The sequence below is a fragment of the Saccopteryx leptura genome, chromosome 6 (assembly GCF_036850995.1).
Source record: "Saccopteryx leptura isolate mSacLep1 chromosome 6, mSacLep1_pri_phased_curated, whole genome shotgun sequence".
In the NCBI taxonomy this organism is placed as follows: Eukaryota; Metazoa; Chordata; class Mammalia; order Chiroptera; family Emballonuridae; genus Saccopteryx; species Saccopteryx leptura.
The window spans coordinates 164,206,375-164,225,968 of record NC_089508.1 but is presented as its reverse complement, the minus strand read 5'-3'; the positions used below and the strand labels follow the sequence as shown (position 1 = coordinate 164,225,968).

At 49.7% G+C, this 19,594-nt stretch overlaps 1 protein-coding gene across 1 annotated transcript; it reads left to right on the top strand.

The window, feature by feature from the left end:
• Positions 1-3,186: 3,186 nt before the first annotated feature.
• PCDH12 (protocadherin 12) lies at positions 3,187-18,289 on the top strand. Its single transcript, XM_066342978.1, has 4 exons — positions 3,187-6,351; positions 9,601-9,698; positions 11,624-11,775; positions 16,169-18,289. Exons 1-4 carry the CDS (start codon positions 3,463-3,465, stop codon positions 16,657-16,659), a joined length of 3,630 nt encoding a protein of 1,209 aa, XP_066199075.1. The 5' UTR covers positions 3,187-3,462; the 3' UTR covers positions 16,660-18,289.
• The last annotated feature ends 1,305 nt before the right edge of the window (positions 18,290-19,594 follow it).

The following is a 19,594-nucleotide window of genomic DNA, read 5'->3' as shown; positions in this document are numbered from 1 at the left end:
TTAACAAAACAAACCAAAACAGTGAAACTACCTGTGAAATCCAAATTCAAACTTTCTTGTGACCCATGAGCCCATTTTTTGCATCCATGGTCTCAGTGAGGGCAAAATACACACACACACACACACACACACACACACACACACACACACACACACACACACCAATGTCCCTTCAAGAATGTAAATGTTAACACCTATGAAATTGTGAATTCCAATTGTGAATCCTCTTGCAGGAATTGGGTCCCATTAGGTTTCCTATTGAAACAAATGATTGTTGGCTTGTGTGTTTGTTCTATGCAGCACAGATCTGGAGTTGTGGATATTTGTGACCTCTGGCCAACCACCTCTCTGCCTCTGTGCCTTTTTCTCTGCTTTTAGCCACCAGATGGCATTCTGAAAACATTCTCAGCACCAGAGCTTTCTGCACCAAGGTTTCCCTGCTTTATTCCCCCCTGGCCCTCCTTCTCTCCCTCTTCTCTGCTCTTGTCCACTCCATTTTTCAGACTGCAGCCAAAGGGCCTTTCTGGCGGGCAAATTCATGTGATCTTGGACAATTTTTCTAACCCTCTGAGCTCAGGCTCTTCACCCCAGTGGCATGGTTGGGAGGGTGACATATAGGTCACTGAAACACTGGGAGCCCTGGAAATGAGCTTTCCAAGTGAAGGGACAAATGCAAGACCATTGTCACCATTTGCATATGAGACATAAACCTGGAAAATAATACAAGGTGCAAAAACAGTCTCCTGTCCTTTTTTTTTTTTTTTTTTACAGGGACAGAGAGTCAGAGAGAGGGATAGATAGGGACAGACAGACAGGAACGGAGAGATGAGAAGCATTAATCATCAGTTTTTTGTTGCGATATCTTAGTTGTTCATTGATTGCTTTCTCATATGTGTCTTGACCACGGGCCTACAGCAGACCGAGTAATCCCTTGCTTGAGCCAGCAACCTTGGGTCCAAACTGGTGAACTTTTGCTCAAACCAGATGAGCCCGCACCCAAGCTGGCAACCTCGGGGTCTCGAACCTGGGTCCACCGCATCCCAGTCCGATGTTCTATCCACTGCGCCACCACCTGGTCAGGTCAGTCTCCTGTCTTGAGAGCTTTCTCTGCACCACGCACCGTGCCAAGCCCTTACATGTGGCAGCTCATTGAATCCTTGCCATGAACTCAAGAGTCACAGCCACACTCTACAGCAGGGGTCGGGAACCTATGGCTTGCGAGCTAGATGTGGCTCTTTTGATGGCTGCATCTGGCTCACAGACAAATCTGTAATAAAAAATATATAACGTTAAAAATATAAAACATTCTCATGTATTACAATCCATTCATTTCCTACCACTCATGTTCATGTTTGCGGGTGGCTGGAGCCAATCACAGCTGTCCTCCGGGACAACACCAAATTTTTATTGGATAATGTGTAACACACGGGTCATTGTATGGCTCTCACAGAATTACATTTTAAAATATGTGGCGTTCATGGCTCTCTCAGCCAAAAAGTTTCCCGACCCCTGCTCTACAGAGAAGGAAACAGGCCCAGAGAGGTTAAGTGACTGTGCAATGTCTCCAAGCCAGTGAGTGTTTCCACCTCCCCAGAGCCATGCAGTAGGAAGTAGCCCCTGGCTCCAGCTCAGGGGCTTCAGTAAGATGGTTGGGAAACTTCCAGAAGTGGGATGCAGGGTTAAAGGAGAAAGTGTGGGAAAGAAACAGCTGAGGGGAGGCAGTGGAGGTGGGGCCTAGCCTAGGGAGGTCCCTTAATTGTCCCTGTTCTAGTGTCCCCAGGTTTTCAGGCAAACAAGCCCTGATTGAAGTTGCTTGTGTCCCTACAGGGCACTTCTGGTCTTGAGGACTCAGCTGCAAACACCCTTCTGGGGGAAGCTGGCCCTTAATTCCCACTACTTCAAATGCTTTATAAATCTCTGGACTCAACCTCGAGGTAGGGTATAAGCCTGGGAGAAGCCTGGGACAGCAGATTAAAGAGGGAACGGGGAAGCAGCAAGCCACCTCAAAGGCCACCCAAGCAAACTGCCCCACTCACCTCATTCCTGGGCCTTGCCTCTGCGAGGAGGGGGATGGGAGGGACAGCACAGCTTAAAATGCCCAGAAGGAGTGTTGGAGGGCAGAGGGCAGCAAGGGAGTTATCCTTCAGGAAGTTTGCCATAAACAGCAGTGGGGGAGAAGAATTGGAGGAAGGGAGGGAAAGGGAGAGGAAGGTGTGGGAGAGGGAAAAGTATAAAACCTCCTAGACACAGGAGCTGGAGGCTGGGGGATTCCCCGGACTGGACCGGGCTCAGATGCAGAGAACAATGGGCCTTTAGCTGGGAAGGGGGTAGGAGGCCACATGGTCAGGCCAGGGAGGTCCTGGTGCTTCAGGAGCCAAGGCCATGGACACTCTCATGGGTCCCTGTGGGCAGCGACCGCCTCAGGGCCAGTGCAAGAGCCAGAGTCAGCTACGGGTGGGAGGAGCTGGGCAGGTCATGACACCCACCACTACCAATAACGTCACCGCCTGTGACTCCAGCCAGGCCCAGGCCCTTCACGCATTATTTCATCTCATTCTCCTAACTTCCTGCTGGAGGGCTACTATTCTTGTCCCCATTCAGACTCTGAAAAGGAGATGGTGGAAGGAAACCCAGAGAGACTCAGTGATTTGTCCCACATGACCCTGCTGGTAAGCTGCAGAGTCAGGATTTGAACCCAGGCAGTTTGGCTCTCAGGATCACGCCCTTAATCACAGCTGCTTCCCATGCGACAAAAATGGGTGATCAGGACAGAGTCAAGATTAAAGGTAGATGAGTGTAGGAAAAAGATTGGGATAGAAGAGGAATAACGGGGAAACAGTGGAGACAGAGAAGAGGAAGGGAAGAGACAGGGAGCATGACTTTGCCAGGAGGGCCTTAGGCCCCGGGTGGCAGGCAGGGGCCCAGGCTCTCTGCTCACTTGGTCACAGGGGCTCCCTCTCCCTCAGCGGCCGCCTTGCTGCCTGGACAGCACCTTCCCCTCCGGTCTGTCCCGGGAGCCCCTGCCGTATACTCCTCAGCAGCAGGCCACTGAACTTCACAGGAAGCGCACTCTCTCTCTCTAATTGGCATTGAAACTCACAGCCCTCCCTTTTCCTGTAGGTGGGGTTTCCATAGGAAAAAGCTGCTTCTCTGTTTCAATCATTTGGAAGTCAGATCCCCACATCCTGCTTTACTGGGTCAAGTCCCTTTTGGACCAGCTCTTGCCCTCACTGGCTGGAGTGGACCAACGGGTACCCTGGTGCTGGGACCTCTTGGATGTCTTCAGATAAAGATGGCTTTGCCTGAGAATCCTGCTAGTTCCATCATCATCTAATTATGGGACAAGGCTGTGCCAGCAGGTCAGGGGGCAGGAGAACGGGGCTAACCAAGCTGCCCCAGAAACACTGGAGGACTTCCCAGCCTTTGAAAAACTCGAGCGGCTTCTGAATCTAGCCTGTTCTGATGGTAAGCATGATGCAACTTCTGCGACTTTTGCTGGGGCTTTTAGGGCCAGGTAGCTACTTGTTCCTTTCAGGGGACTGTCAGGAGGTGGCCACTCTCACTGTGAAATACCAAGTGTCGGAAGAAGTACCGTCTGGCACGGTGATAGGAAAGCTGTCCCAGGAACTGGGCTGGGAGGAGACACGCGGGCAAGCAGGGGCTGCCTTCCAGGTCTTGCAGCTGCCTCAGGTGCTCCCCATCCAGGTGGACTCTGAGGACGGTTTGCTCAGCACCGGGAGGCGGCTGGACCGAGAGCAGCTCTGCCGGCAGCGGGATCCCTGCCTGGTTTCCTTTGACGTGCTTGCCACAGGGGATCTGGCTCTGATCCACGTGGAGATCCAGGTGCTAGACATCAATGATCACCAGCCACAGTTTCCCAAAGGTGAGCAGGAATTGGAAATCTCTGAGAGTGCCTCTCTGCATACCCGGATCCCCCTGGACAGAGCTCTGGACCCGGACACTGGCCCCAACACCCTGCACTCCTACTCCCTATCTCCCAGTGAGCACTTTGCCCTGGATGTCATCGTGGGGCCAGATGAGACCAAACACGCAGAACTCGTGGTGGTAAAGGAGCTGGACCGGGAAATCCACTCATTTTTTGATCTGGTGTTAACTGCCTATGACAGTGGGAACCCCCCCAAGTCAGGTACCACCTTGATAAAAGTCAATGTCCTGGACTCCAATGACAACAGCCCTGTGTTTGCTGAGAGCTCACTGGCACTTGAAATCCAAGAAGATGCTGCCCCTGGTACTCTCCTCATAAACTTGACTGCCACAGACCCTGACCAAGGTCCCAATGGGGAGGTGGAATTCTTCCTCAGTAAGCACGTGTCTCCAGAAGTGCTGGACACCTTCAGTATTGATGCCAAAACAGGCCAGGTAATTCTGCGTCAACCCCTAGACTACGAGAAGAATCCTGCCTATGAGGTGGATGTCCAGGCAAGGGACCTGGGTCCCAATTCCATCCCAGCCCATTGCAAAGTTCTCATCAAGGTTCTGGATGTCAATGACAATGCCCCAAGCATCCACATCACATGGGCCTCCCAGCCATCACTGGTGTCAGAAGGTCTTCCCAAGGACAGCTTCATTGCTCTCGTCATGGCGAATGACTTAGACTCAGGAAACAATGGTCTGGTACACTGTTGGCTGAGCCAAGAGCTGGGCCACTTCAGGCTTAAAAGGACCAATGGCAACACATACATGCTGCTAACAAATGCCATGCTGGACAGAGAACAGTGGCCCAAATATACCCTCACTCTGTTGGCCCAAGACCAAGGACCCCAGCCCTTATCAGCTGAGAAACAGCTCAGCATTCAGATCAGTGATGTCAATGACAACGCACCTGTGTTTGAGAAGAGCAGTTATGAGGTCTCCACTAGGGAAAACAACCTACCCTTTCTTCACCTCATCACCATCAAAGCTCATGATGCAGACGTGGGCATTAATGGGCAGATCTCATACCACATCCAGGACTCCCCAGTTTCCTACTTGGTAGCCATTGATTCAGACACAGGAGAGGTCACTGCTCAGAGGCCACTAGACTATGAGCAGATGGCCAGCTTTGAGTTCCTTGTGATTGCAGAGGACAGGGGACAACCTCAGCTCTCATCTATCATCCCTGTGCTGGTCAGCCTCCTGGATGCCAACGATAATGCCCCAGAGGTGATTTATCCCCTACTCACTGATGGAAAAGCCAGCCTCTCAGTGCTTGTAAATGCCTCCACAGGCCTCCTTCTGGTACCCATTGAGACTCCCAGTGGCTTGGGTCTAGTGGGCACTGACATAGCACCACTGGCCACCCACAACTCCCAGCCATTCCTTTTGGCGACCATTGTAGCAAGAGATGCAGACTCAGGAGCAAACGGAGAGGTCCTCTACAGCATCCAGAGAGGGAATGAAGACCGTCTCTTTGTCCTCAGCCCCCACCTGGGGCAGCTGTTCATCAACATCACCAATGCCAGTAGCCTCATTGGGAGAGAGTGGGTGCTGGAGATAGTGGTAGAAGACCGTGGCAGCCCCTCCTTGCAGACCCAAGCTCTGTTGAGGGTCTTGTTCGTAACCAGTGTAGACCACTTGAGGGACTCGGCCCATGATCCTGGGGCCCTGAGCACATCAGTGCTGACAGTGATTTGCCTGGTTGTCCTACTGGCCATCTTTGGGTTGATCTTGGCTCTGAGCATGTCCATCTGCCGGACAGAGAGAAAGGACAACAGAGCCTATAATTGTCGGGAGGCTGAATCCACCTACCGCCACCAGCCCAGGAGGCCCCAGAAACAAATTCAGAAGGCAGACATCCACCTCGTGCCTGTGCTCAGGGGCCAGGCGGACGAGCCTGGTGAAGTTGGGCAGCCCGCCAAGGATGTGGGTAAGGAAGCGATGATGGAAGCAGGCTGGGACCCCTGCCTACAGGCCCCCTTTCACCTCACACCAACCCTGTACAGGACCCTGCGTAACCAAGGCAACCAGGGAGCACTGGCTGAGAGCCGAGAGGTGCTGCAGGACACAGTCAACTTCCTTTTCAACCATCCCAGGCAGAGGAATGCTTCTCGGGAGAGCCTGAACCTGCCTGAGCCCCAGCCTGCACTGGGCCAGCCGTACTCAAGGCCCCTGAAGGTGGCAGGCAGCCCCACAGGGAGGTTAGCAGGGGGTCAGGGCAGTGAGGAGGTCCCGTTGAGCTCACCAGCCTCTTCTGCAACCCTGAGACGGCAGCGGAATCTCAATGGCAAAGTGGCCCCGGAGAAAGAGTCAGGCCCCCGTCAGATCCTGCGGAGCCTGGTCCGACTGTCGGTGGCTGCCTTCGCGGAGCGGAACCCCATAGAGGAGCTCACTGTGGATTCTCCTCCTGTTCAGGTACCTTGGCAGGGGCAGCTGTTGCTCTGGTCAGCCCTAGACCACCATCAATAGCATCAGACACCACCATTACCTTCCCAATCCTCATATTCATTCCTTAGACTCATCAGGCATTTTACGATTTACTGAGTGCAGTGGTTCAGGACATAGCTCTGGGATCAACAGAATTTAGCTGTGTGATCTTGGGCAAATTACTTATGTCTCTGAGCCTTAGTTTTCCTATCTGTAAAGTAGGAATGATTGTAAGAGCATCTGCCTCACAGAATTGTCCTCAGGGTTTGCTCAGTTAATTCCTATAAAGCACTTGCTGCGGGAGCCTGGCACAAGCAGACACACAGCAAAGATAGGGATTAAAAATATAAGCTCTGGAGCCAGGCTGCCTAGGTTCAAATCCTGGCTCCACCTCTTTCTAGCTGTGAACCACAGGGAAGTTACTCAAGTTCTCAGTTGAAAATGTCCATGTTAATAGCACCTATCTCCTAAATTTGCTTGAAGATAAAATGAGAGCACTTAACGTCTCTAGAATGGTGTCTGCCCCAGGCTGCATATCCGTTGCCTGAGACCCCAGAGTTTGCAGGCTGGGTCTTGGGGATGGGGCAGTGAAAACAACCTTGGAACTTGGGAGTTAGAGAGATCTGGGCTTAAATTTCAGCAGAGCCACTTAGGAGCTGGGCAACGTTGGGCAAGTCCTTTAATATCAGAGCCTCATTTTCCTCATGTATAAAGTGGGGATTATGATGCCAAATTTACCCTAGGTCTACCTCCCAGGGGTTTGAGGAGTAAATGGGATGATAAATAGCAAAGCGTCTAGAGATCCCGGATTTATTAGAAACAAATGGGAAATATGTTCAGCGATGGTGTCTGATATTACATTCATATCTGCTCCTCTGCACTCCAGATAATCTTCCCTGTGCCAGGCTGCACACTTCTGTTTGGGGCCATCAGCTGAGGCTTCCTGTGGAGCAAGGACACAGCTTCCTTCCCCCACCACCTCCCCCAGAAGCCACCTGGAGAGGGCCCAGCTGCTTTCTTAGGAGTATTGCCCTGGGCTCTATGCAGCCCTAGAGGTTGCCCAGAGCCAGCCAGCCATCCATCCATCCATCCATCCATCCATCCATCCATCCATCCATCCATCCAATGCTTACTGAATGAGCTCTTTGTGCCAAAAACTGGTTGAAAGTAAACAGAGACAGCAGAGAGCAGGCACCGTGGATGACCCCACTGGGGTGAGGGAAAGAAGAGGTCCCGTTTAGGATCATCAGCTTGAGGTTAAAAGGAGACTTGCCTAATGCTGTCTTGCCAAAGGCACAGCGTCACAGTGGAGTGAGATCCAATTTCAAATTTCAGCCCTACCACTAACTGCTGTTTGTGAGCCTCAGGCTTCACACCTACAAAATGGGTATAATGGTATCTCTTCCCTTGGGCTACTGTCAGAGTTAAATGAGTTTATACACAACTTTGACAGTTATTAAGTACTTATCATAACATCTATTAATAAATGATTTATATACTTCTACTGTGGTTATAATCCTATAACCACAACCACTATATGACCTGGATCTCATTATTATTTCCTTTATTACTGCTGAGGAAACTGAGGCTCAGAATGCTTAAGTAATTCCTCAAGGCCTCACAGGTGGGCACAGGGGCAGGGGCAGATTTGGGATGTGAACTTGAGTCCAGCTGACTCCAGAGTCTGGGCTTTAACTGTGAAGTGACTTTGAATGACAGTGATCAGTTCAGGGGATGGCGCTCAAGGAGTGTTTCTGAAATGTAGGCTGTCACTTGGGGAAAAAGGGTGGCAGGTGCCTTGGGAGGTGGGATCTGCCCTGAGGGAGACCATGGCACCCTGATCCTCCCAAGTCACACTGCAACCTCAGTCCTGGCCACCTTCCCTTCCAACTCTCCTATGAGATTGGTACTTTCTGTCTTGAACTGCCCAGAGAGGCAGAGTGGACCTCCTCAGGGAGTGGGCATGGGCTCAAGAGGCAGACATAGTGTTTCTAGGAGGATCAACCCAAAGTCCTTGCATTTGTGGAGCATTTTTAACTTTCAAACCATCTAATTAATCCTGACAGCCCGTGAAGAAGGCTGGGTGGGTATTTCTGGCTCCACCTTAGAGATGAGGAAAAGTCTGAGAAGGTTTAAAAACCTGCTTGTCATTACACAAGCTAGAAGTGACCTTGAACTAGACTTGGTCTGTTGCCTTCTCCCTCACGAGGCCCTGCAGGGTCTGGCCCTGGCATCCTGCCCAACATCTGCCCCATTCTCCAGCCATCTCCTCCGGCCTGTCTGCCCAGAACGCCCTCCACCCCTGGAGCAGACCTTCACCCTCTCTCCACTTGCCAAACTCCTACAGAGCCTTGGGTCTCTGCAGAGGTGCCCAGCATGTAGTATGAACTGAATAAGCATTTATAGAGATAAGTGGATAAACTTCCCCCATTTCACCCCGCCACTTCCTCTTTGTTCCTAGTTGGGTGTGGGGTCCTCCTCTGTTCCCGCAGAACCCCATCCTTTCTCAACCTACTGCAACCCCCTGTAGTAACCACTGTGCCCTGTTTGCCTGACCATCTTTCCTGACAGCCTGTGATATCCCTTAGGGCAGACATTGGAAGAGGCCTTGTCCTCCTCATTCTTATTCCCATAGTGAGCACAGGGCCTGGCACAAACAAACACTTCCTGTTGAACAAATATCTGTTGAATGAATGAAAGCATGAATCAATGAATAGTTAAATGACACCATTTTTGCCTTCTCTACAACAATGTCTTACATCTGGCCCACAAAAATTGGCTGAGTGCTAAATATAGATAGATAAATAGATAGATAGATAGATAGATAGATATAGGCTAAGTATTTGAAAATGGCTGAAGGGGGGGAATAACACTTTAAGATGATCCTGATTAAAGTAATAATGAATTTATGGTCAGGAAATGCAGTTTTACCTCCAACCCCACAGGTTCCAACAGGAGCAGGCCACTGGGTGGGATTAGAGGGGACGAGTCCAAGGGGCTTCATTCCCTCCCTCAGACCTCCAGGTCCTGCGGTGACAAAGGCAAAGCAGGGAACCTGCCTGCACAGGTCCCTGCCTGTCACCGATCCCCACTCACCATCCCCCACCTGATCACACAAACATCTGAAGCTGGAGGAAAGACTATAAAAAGAAAGCGCCGGCATTGAAGGAAACATCCGGCGGGGAAGTATGCTGGGTCGGAATTGTGTGGAGTCAACAGATTTTTCCTGTCTTGTAGCAAATCTCCCAGCTGCTGTCCTTGCTGCATCAGGGCCAATTCCAGCCCAAACCAAACCACCGGGGAAATAAGTATTCGGCCAAGCCCTGCAGCGGCAGGTAAGCTCACGTAGCCCCCACAGGCTCACCCTTCACCCCTGCAGCCTCTGTGACAGTGAGAGTGAGCACATCACGGATGCGGATGCGCTCCCCTGGGAGAGCGCTGAGGACAGACGGCAACCATCCCCCTGTCCCAGGCCCTACCTCAGGCTGCTTGGTCCTGGAGCAACTGTATTTATAGTATTTACGGGACAGAGTCACTGAGGAAATGACTTCATCCCCTAGGCTCTGATTATCTGTCTCTGTTGCAAAGGTGCTGGGCTACGGACTTTAAATCTGTAACTTTCAGCTTTCTTTCTCTTGACTTTTTAAACAAAATACAAAGACCCCTGGCTAAGGATATGGGTGTGGGGGCATGTTCTTTTGGGCTGCCTTAGAATTAAAAAGACCTCCAGGGGACATCGAATCTAACTCCTTGTAACAGATGGAGAAACTGAGGGTCTAATTAGTTGGATTTAATCCAGTTATATAAACTTGAGCAAGTCAGATATATCCTCCAAGGCCTTAGTTTCTCATCTTTAGAATGAAGGTCACCACACTTCCTTGTACTGATGGGGTAAGGATTTAATGATCAACTATATTCTAAGCCCATGGCCTAGTGCCTGGCTGATAGTAGGTGTGCTAGCAATGTTGTCCTTTCCTCTTAAAGTGACTTTGTTCAAGGTCATGTAGCCAGTGAGTGGCAAAGTTGGGACCAGCTCTCAGGGCACCTGACCCCTGCCTGGTTCATGCTCTTGTCATGACAAGTTGTAGCTGCTGCTTCTTCCTCTTCTTCTTTTTGCAAAGATAGTGAGAGGTAGTGTAGAGCAGCGGTGAGTACTCCAGTCATAGCAGCCGAAATTTGAATTCTCATTTTATCACTTAATCCATGGGAACCTTGGGCAAGCTGCATGATCTTCACAAGGCTTGATTTTCTCATTTGTAAAATGAGAATGATTAACAAGAGAGCCCCTTATAGATGTGAAAGATGCACATACCCTGCAAAGTATTAGGCATGATTCATTGCTCAGTAACATGAGTTGTTGTCATTGTTACTTACAAAGTTGCTACCTCTCTGCTGATCCCTTCATAGCAGCAGAAATGGCCACAGAAAAAAAAGCAGAATAGACCCCCAGGCCTTAAAGCCCCTCATGGAGCCTTTCTACCTGCTGGGATGATGAGGGCCTGTTCCTTTTACCAGGAAGTCCCAGGTGATAAGAAGGGTCTAAGGGAAGAGGAGCCAGGGAGGAGAAGGCAGTAGCTGGAAGGGGTGGGTGGGGGGTAGATTCTGAACAGCTTTTGGATGCCTCACCTCAGCTGCCTCCTCTATCAACCTGTTTTTCTGGCCTGGAATTTGGCCTCAAGTAGGGAGGAGGGAATACTCAGTCACTCAATCCACAAAGTATTAAGTGATTACTATGCACCAGACCCTGTTCTGAGCACTGGTGAGAGAGCATGGAATGATATAGACAAAAATCCCTGCTCTCACTGGAGCTCATGCTTCGATGGAAGGATGGATGGACGGATGGACGGATGGATGGTGGATGACCACACTGGCTCAACTGAAGTTACTAAACTCCCAGTCTGTTGCCAGGCAATGTGAAGGAATGGGAAGGCAATAGTGAGTAATCACATCAATGCATTCATAGTCACTCCTGTTTGCTGAGTGCTTGCAATGTGCCAGGCACTGTGCTAAGCTCTTCACGTACAATGTCTCATTCTATCCTCACAATGCCCACGAGGTGGGTGTTATAGACTCAGAGTAGGCAGGAGGGCTGGGATCAAGTAACTCGGGTCGGTTGGACTCTGAAGGCTGGACTATGTGTATCCAGGGCCCTATGTGGACAAATGAATGCTGGCATGAATAAAAGTATGTTCAGGAGCTGGAATGAATGAACCTATGTGTGAATTTTCTCATTTGTGGGTTGGGCTGGTTTCCTCTGCAGGAGTACAATCCCAGACACAGATAGCCCAGGTATCAGGGCTGGTGGCCAGGCAGAACCGGACCAGGAAGAAGAACCTTTGGACCTTGCGGAGGACCTCTCTGTGAAGCAGCTGTTAGAAGAAGAGCTGTCGAACTTGCTGGACCCCCACAAAGGTAGGAACTCCCCAGGGTCACCCCAACCCTCCTTCTGACCCCACACACAGTCCGCTCACATGCCCAGGCTTCTGAGTTATGCTCCAATCCACCACAGGGAAACAGCCGTTCTGGTTTGGGGAGAAAAAGCAGTAACATTTTACTCCTCCTGGAGCTTCAGGTTTTCGTTCGTTTAAAAACCAGATTCTGCTTTGATCATTCACTTTACAAGTCATTGTAAGAATAGTGAACAATTATTGAGCTCTTGGTGTGTACCAGGTCTAGGAAACATCTTATACACATTATCTCACTTAAGTTTCCAACAATCTTTGGGGCAGATACTCTGAGCTCTAATTTAGAGATAAGCAAACTGAGGCTCAGAGAGGTAACTTAGCCTGCCCAGAGTCACGTAGCTCACTAGCAATTGAAGGGGAGTCAACAAGAGACCTCCCCTTACCTCCTAAACCACTCCTTCGAATACCTTTGGTGTGTTTAAATATCCTTTTGCCCTGAGAACGGAATCAACTCTTTAATGCACTAACATTTCTAACTGAAACAAAAAGATTTTTTTTAGAGCAACTTGAATTTTGACAATAGATACAAAACATGAACTGGAATTCAAGAACCTACTACCTGCCCTCTCCGCAGTGGAACCCGGTCAGCCTCCTTTAGGCGACACCCAGAGATCCAGCCATCCCTAAGCTGCGGTTTTGTTTCTGCAGTTAACAGCCTGTTTCTAAACTGGACACATCCTGTGTGCTTCATCTGGTTGCAAACGTGTCAAAGGCCCGGCAGGCACTTCCTTTTCCTTGGTTAAAAAAAAAACAAAACAGCTAACATTTATGGAGTGCTTTCTATGAGCTAGTCCCCATTCTAAGTCCTTCATGAGAAACTCTTATGAGGTAGGGACTATTCATTATCCCTGTCCCATAAAGGAAGAGTCTGAGGAGCAGGGGCATTAAGTAATTTCCTAAGGCTGTGCAGCCAAGGTTAGTAACAGCAGCAGTATGGGTCCAAATCAGTGATTTCCAATCAGTGTGTGGCAAGAATTTTTAAAACATGCAATAATGACTATTTAGACTAGTTAGGGGGCACTACCTCTTTTCCATGATTGTCAAATTAAAAAAAAATTACAACAGCCAACACAATTTTTGTCTGGTGTGAATGAATCAAAATGATAGCTTTTTTTTGTCAAATCAGCAAAAAGTGTTTTGTTGTGCCACAGAATTTTAGTAATTAGTTGATGTGTGCCACGAGATGAAAAAGGTTGAAAATTGCTGCTCTAAATGAAAATGAAGTAAAATTAAATCTGATTAAAATTAAGTACATATAAAATGAAAACTTCAGTTCCTCAGTCATTCCAGCCACATTTCGAGTGCTCAATAGCCACGTGTGGTTAATGGCTAGTGCTTTGAACAGCACATATATGGAAAGTTTTCTAGGACTGTATTGTCTGGAATGGAGAACTGTGGGGTCCGATATAGCAGCTACTAGCAGCATGTGAAAATGGCTAGCCTGAATTGACACGTGATATAAACAGAAAATGTACTCCAGGTTTTGAACACTTAGTATAAAAGATCATTTATAGCCTGACCAGGCAGTGGCGCAGTGGATAGAGCGTAGGACTGGGATGTGGAAGACCCAGGTTCGAGACTCTGAGGTTGCCAGCTTGAGTGTGGGCTCATCTGGCTTGAGCAAAAAGCTCACTAGCTTGGATCCAAGGTTGCTGACTTGAGCAAGGGGTTACTTGGTCTGCTGAAGGCCCACGGTCAAGGCACATATGAGAAAGCAATCACTGAATAACTAAGATGTCGCAACAAAAAACTGATGATTGATGCTTCTCATCTCTCTCCATTCCTGTCTGTCTGTCCCTATCTATCCCTCTCTCTGACTCTTGCTCTGTCTCTAAAAAAATAAAAGTGCCCAAAATATGTTTTTAAAAAAAGATAACTTATAGTCTTATTAATAATTTAAAACATATTGATTCTGATAAAATGATGACATTAAGAATCAAAAATATTCATTTCACTTTTACTTTTCTTAATGTGGCTCCTTGAAAATTTAAAATGACCGCCACAGCTCATATTCTGTCTCTATTGGGCAGCTATGGGCTCATTCCCCACGCGGTCCTGCTTTGCTCAGAGGGCAAAAACCTTGGGGGGGGGGGGGAGGAATGAAGAGAGCAGCAAGGATAAAAACGCCTGAGTTGCTCTTTGGGCTGGATTTTGATGTAGCTACTGGTGAGTGTGCCCGATGTTGGGGTCTTGGCTGCATCAGATAAAAGCCCCACCTGAGGACGTGATGATGACAATATTTTATTGGTTGCCCGAGCTCCCTGAATGCTCACAGCAACCCAGCAGGATCAGTACTGCTATTTCACTACTTTGTGAGAGAAAAGGAGGCTCAGAGAGGTTAAGCAATTTTCCCAAGGTCACACTGCTCATAAGCCGCAAAGCAGGGAAATCAGCGGCCCAGTGCCCGCCAGCCACAGGGTGAATTCACCATCGCTTTTCAGCCATTCTCATACATACCCCAGTGATTTCCTCATTCCAAGCCTCATTCCTTCTGAAGCTCTCTGACCCTTGTACAAGGAAAGGCCTAATTCTGTAACACCAAAGGAGTTCCAACCTTATTACTCTAGAATCTCAGGGAACTGAGGTTTACATTTCCCAAATGTCCAGGGTTAACATTTATATTCATTCAATCATTCAGTAAGTGCTCACTGAGTCCCCGGCGTGTCCTGGACCAGTTGGGAACTGGTCTCACAAGCTGTACAGTCCTGTGCTCACAAGGCAAGACAGAGACTCACTTCTACCATTATAAACAACAATTAGCTATATTTTGAAATAACTTTTCCAGATTACACAAGCCAATATTTAATGTAGAAAAATGTAGCTAAAAATAAAATAAATCACTTCTGCCCACAGTAATTTTGGTTAACACTGACTTATCTCCTTCTAGGCTTTTATTCTATGTACAGATTTTAAAGCAGCTCACCTTAAGCAAGCATTAAATCCATGTTAGAGTAGATGTGCTTTTTTTTTTTTTTTTAAAGACACAGTTTCTTAACCACAAGACATTTTTTCCTCTGCTTGGCCTCTACCACCAGGCCTGGGACTAGTTTTGGGGATGAAAGTAGGATGGTGGCAGTGGGGAGCTAGGACACAGGTTTTTTGTTTTTTTTTATTCCTCCAAAGCTGGAAACGGGAGAGACAGTCAGACTCTCGCATGCGCCCAACCGGGATCCACCCGGCACGCCCACCAGGGGGCGATGCTCTGCCCACCAAGGGGCGATGCTCTGCCCCTCCGGGGCGTCGCTCTGCTGCGACCAGAGCCACTCCAGTGCCTGGGGCAGAGGCCAAGGAGCCATCCCCAGCGCCCGGGCCATCCTTGCTCCAATGGAGCCTTGGCTGAGGGAGGGGAAGAGAGAGACAGAGAGGAAGGAGGGGGGGGGTGGAGAAGCAAATGGGCGCTTCTCCTATGTGCCCTGGCTGGGAATCGAACCCAGGCTCCCCGCACGCCAGGCCGACGCTCCACCGCTGAGCCAACCGGCCAGGGCCTAGGACACAGTTTTTCACTGCCCCTGTCCCTTTCCTTGAACACCCTTTGAGAGCCAGCCACTTCCCAGCCTGCCTCTAGGACAGGGTTTCCTGAGCTTGGGAGTAAAGGTTGAGGGCACAGGGCCCAGTGGTGACCGTGCAGACCTTAGCAGGCCTGGGAAGCCCAGAGGCCACAGGTAGACACCCGGAGCATCCAGGGGGAGGAAGGGCCAGCTCAGAGTAGGTAGGGTGGTACAGTCACAAGGGGCTTCAGAGTCATCAGCCCTGAGGTCAAACCTAGACTTGATTCCCTAGCACATACGTAACTTAACTTCTGGGAACTTCATAGTTTCCTCATCCGTAAAATAGGATAATACTCTTTCTTGACTTCAAAAGTTTGTGTGGTTAAGTGAGATAACTATGTAAGTTGTTTGGCACAGAAGTACTCACTAAGTGGTCACTATTATGCATTATGAACAGAAGGCAGCACCAGCCAGAAACTCCAGTCTTGGCTAAGAAAAGGGGTTTTCCTCCATCCAGTGGTGCGCTGGGCTGTAAGGGACCAGGGAAGACACCTAGGCCTGGAACACCACCAACTCAGACACCCTCTGGAAACAGGCCAATTGCTAATTCCTGGCCTTCCTCCTGTGTCCTCCTCTCAGCTCACAGGCAGCTTCAGTCAGCAGCCTTCCTGCCCAGCGACCTTCCCTGTCAGGGCCTCTTCCTTCCTGTCCCCCTCTGGCTACCCCATCTGTCCCCTGCCATTTCCCTTCCCCCCCTTTGTTCAGTGTCCTTGCCCTGCCCATGCCCCACCCTTGCCTGCCCTGCCCTTCCATGGGCCCAGACCTCACTATGTCCCCCTCCACCCCCCACAGGCCTGGCCCTGGACCGGCTGAGTGCCCCAGACCCGGCCTGGATGGCCCGGCTGTCTTTGCCCCTTGCCACTAATTACCGTGACAACGTGTTCTCCCTGGACACTGCGGCCGTGGAGGAGCCAAGGACCTTCCAGACATTCGGCAAGGGGTCAGGGCCAGAGCTGAGCCCAACTGGCACGCGGCTGGCCAGCACCTTCCTCTCGGAGATGAGCTCACTATTGGAGATGCTGCTGGAGCAGCACGCCAGCGTGCCCATGGAGGCCGCCTCCGAGGTGCTGCGGCGGCTCTCCGTCTGCGGGAGGACCCTCAGTCTAGACCTGGCCACCAGCGGGACCTCGGGCACGGACGTCCAGGGGTGCGCAGGTGGAAAGAAGGGAGCCAGGAGCAGGACCAGCAGCAGCAGCAGCAGCAGCAGCAGCAGCAGCAGCAGCAGGGGCCTGTGGATCCAGGAACCAGGGGCCTCAGGAGATGTTATAGAGCCCAGGCCCTGAGGATCATCAGACATAAGCTGGTGTCTAAAACTATTGAACTCACTGAGCAGAGATAGCTCAAGAACTTGAGAGTGACAGATGTTACCCCACAGAGGGGACAGGACCCAAGGACTAACAGTTGGCTGACCAAGCAGCCCCTTGTTAGGAGCTAGCTCTGCCTCTGAATTTTTTAGAGGCTGGAGATAGTTTGTGGCTAAGTGTTTGCTGGTAAAACACACATAGCACAGAGGGCAGGTCTTACAACGGAACAGATGCCAAGGAGTGTCAGAGCAGGAAAGGACGGCCTTGCTGCATACTAGAAGGTGGGGGGCTGGATCCCAGGGTGCCAGGTAAAGCTCTCTAACGTACTAATAAAGGAAAAGCAGTGGCTTGTCCTCCTGTTCACACCGCTCAGGAGGGATAAGTAACAGAGTGATGGTTGTCACCCACACCCTGGCAGGAGGGTCATGCTGGGCCTGGACAGGAGTGAAGCACGCTGGTGCACATTGTTAGGTATGCAACGATGGACATGTGCACTCTTGACCCCACTCGTCTATTGCGACATTATCAAATAATCTGCTTCTCAGCTGGAAAATTAGTGCTAAGAAAAGCGTGACTATTTATAGAGCATTTACATGAGCCAGGCACCAGGCTTACAATAGGATTTAATTAATAATTTCTTGACAACCCTGAGAGGGAAGTGTTATTATTCCCACTTCACAGCCAAGGATACGAATCTTGAAGAGGTTGAGTGTCTTGTCCAAGATCAAGCAGAGCAGAGGCAGAGCCAGAACTTGGAGCCAGGTCTGTCCAACACCCAAACCCACGACCTTGACTGACACTAGACTGCCAGCCAGGAAGGAACAGAAAAGCCCCCACAGGTGAGCTTTTGCCAGTAGTGGACTTGTCTAAGCCCCCACAGCTGCTCAGGCCGGCACATCTTTACACTTCCAAGCCCAGAGTAAAAGGGACTTGGATGTGACCTGACATAGGCCTGGGACTGCAGAATCCTGTCCTTTCCCAGTGAGCAGCCCATCAGGCAGAGAAGTCATCTTTCCAGAAACCACCATTCGTAGGTAAATCTTCCTCTGTCACAGCAGGTTTGAGCCTGTGAATTCAGGCGCGAGAGGAGAGTATGAGAACCAGGTCCATGAAATCAACACTGACAGCAGCAAATCTTCCAGGGCAGGACAGAGTGAAGGAACAGCAAATATTTTCCCACGGCTCAGCCTTAAAAATTTCCTGGAAATTTCCAAGCTGTCATTCAGCTAGCTTCTCAATAGCATGAGGCTCTCCTGGACACAGAAGGCAAAAAAATACTCCTTTTGTCCTCCTCTGGAGCTCAGTACTCATGTTCACTGTCTACATAAGTGGGTCCTTCATACTCCTAACTATGGCTAATGAAAACTTAGAATGCAGTGTGGCATCCTTATTCCGTTGTTCTATTTTACAGATGAGAGAAATGAGCTCCAAGAAGCTAAGTGTTTCAGGAGCAGGGTCTCTGGGTCTCTGATCACCTCACTCAAGGTCAGAGTGATCTCTTTACAAGATCTGTGATTTTCAAGCTGTTGGGTTCCCATCAATGAGAAGCCAGGGAGATGAAGCAGATCGGGTCTCTAGCCTGACCAGTAATGTGCTGGGCACAAAGCAACATATGATGAATACTCACTGAATGAATGAATGAATGAATACTTCAGAGCTTCTTTTTACCTATACAGTGTGGATCGCCAGGTAAGACTCTATTAGGAAAATAAAAATGGTTCCATATATGAAAGCAAGCCTGAAAACCATAGCACTAGGCAGTGCTGACCTCCCATTTACTAGCGGGTTTGCAGTGCAGTGCAGTGCAATGTTGGGAGGGTGGAGAGAAGAGATGGGGGAGCGCTGACCTGAGGAAACAAACCATGGCTGGCAACTGGATCACTGCCTCTTCTAGTTCAAAAGTCCTAAATCTGTAGTCCTTGTACTCCCTCCCTCCTGAATACTAGGCAAAACTTTGTGTATAGGCATTTTTCTAAGCATAAGATACAAAGTTCTTATCAGATTCTCAAAGGACCAAGTGACCTATAAAAGGTTGTGCAGCACCGCTTGAAGTCACAATCTAAACCTCCACAGACATGGGTAATTTTAGTTATAAGGAGTCTGAACATTTTATAGCAAGGAAATGGCAGGAGAGAAAAGGCTGACTGGCCCAGAGCCACGTGGCAGGTTTGTGGCAGGGCTAGGATCTGGATCTGGGATTTAGTATGATGTTTGTTCTAATATATCAAGCTTCTTGACCTGGGGCCCTTGGTTGGGCTTCAGGATCTACCAACCCACTGAATTGCTCCTAAAATTGGGAGGATGTGCCTTTTGCTATGGGAAGGAGTCAGTGCTTTCACCAGACTCTCAGAGGGTCAGTGACCTAGATAAGGTTAAGGACCACTGCAATCCTCCAGGTTGGTCCTCAGTTCTGCCTTCTCCACAAAACCTGGAGGAGGAACTCATGGGCAGAGCTACTCTGAGGCACCCAACCGATGCTCAGGGTGGGGATGTAGGTCCTATGGGTCACAATGTCACCAGCACCATGCAGTCCCCTCCTAGCATGCTAATTCCAGCCCCTTCCCAATAACAGGCTGAGAGTGAGACAGTGTATGTGGTGATAGAACTGAGTGAACAGGGAGGTCACAGAAACTTCTTGACATCAGCCAAGATGTCAAAGCTGAGACTTTGGACGTGCTCAGAACAGTTTCCACCAAGACGGGCCCGTCCCCTGGGAGACTGAGGGAGCAGGCGAGCCAGCGAGCACTCAGTTAAATGTCGTCTTAATTTGGAAAGCGCAGAGGAACATTTTTTTTTTTAAATCAACAGTCAGCCGTTCTCCAGCACCAGGAGTGCAATGCAGTGCTCACTCGGAGCCTGGGGGAAGCTCAGAGAGTGACAGGCAGCCGCCTTGTCTGTCACCCAACCTCGGTTT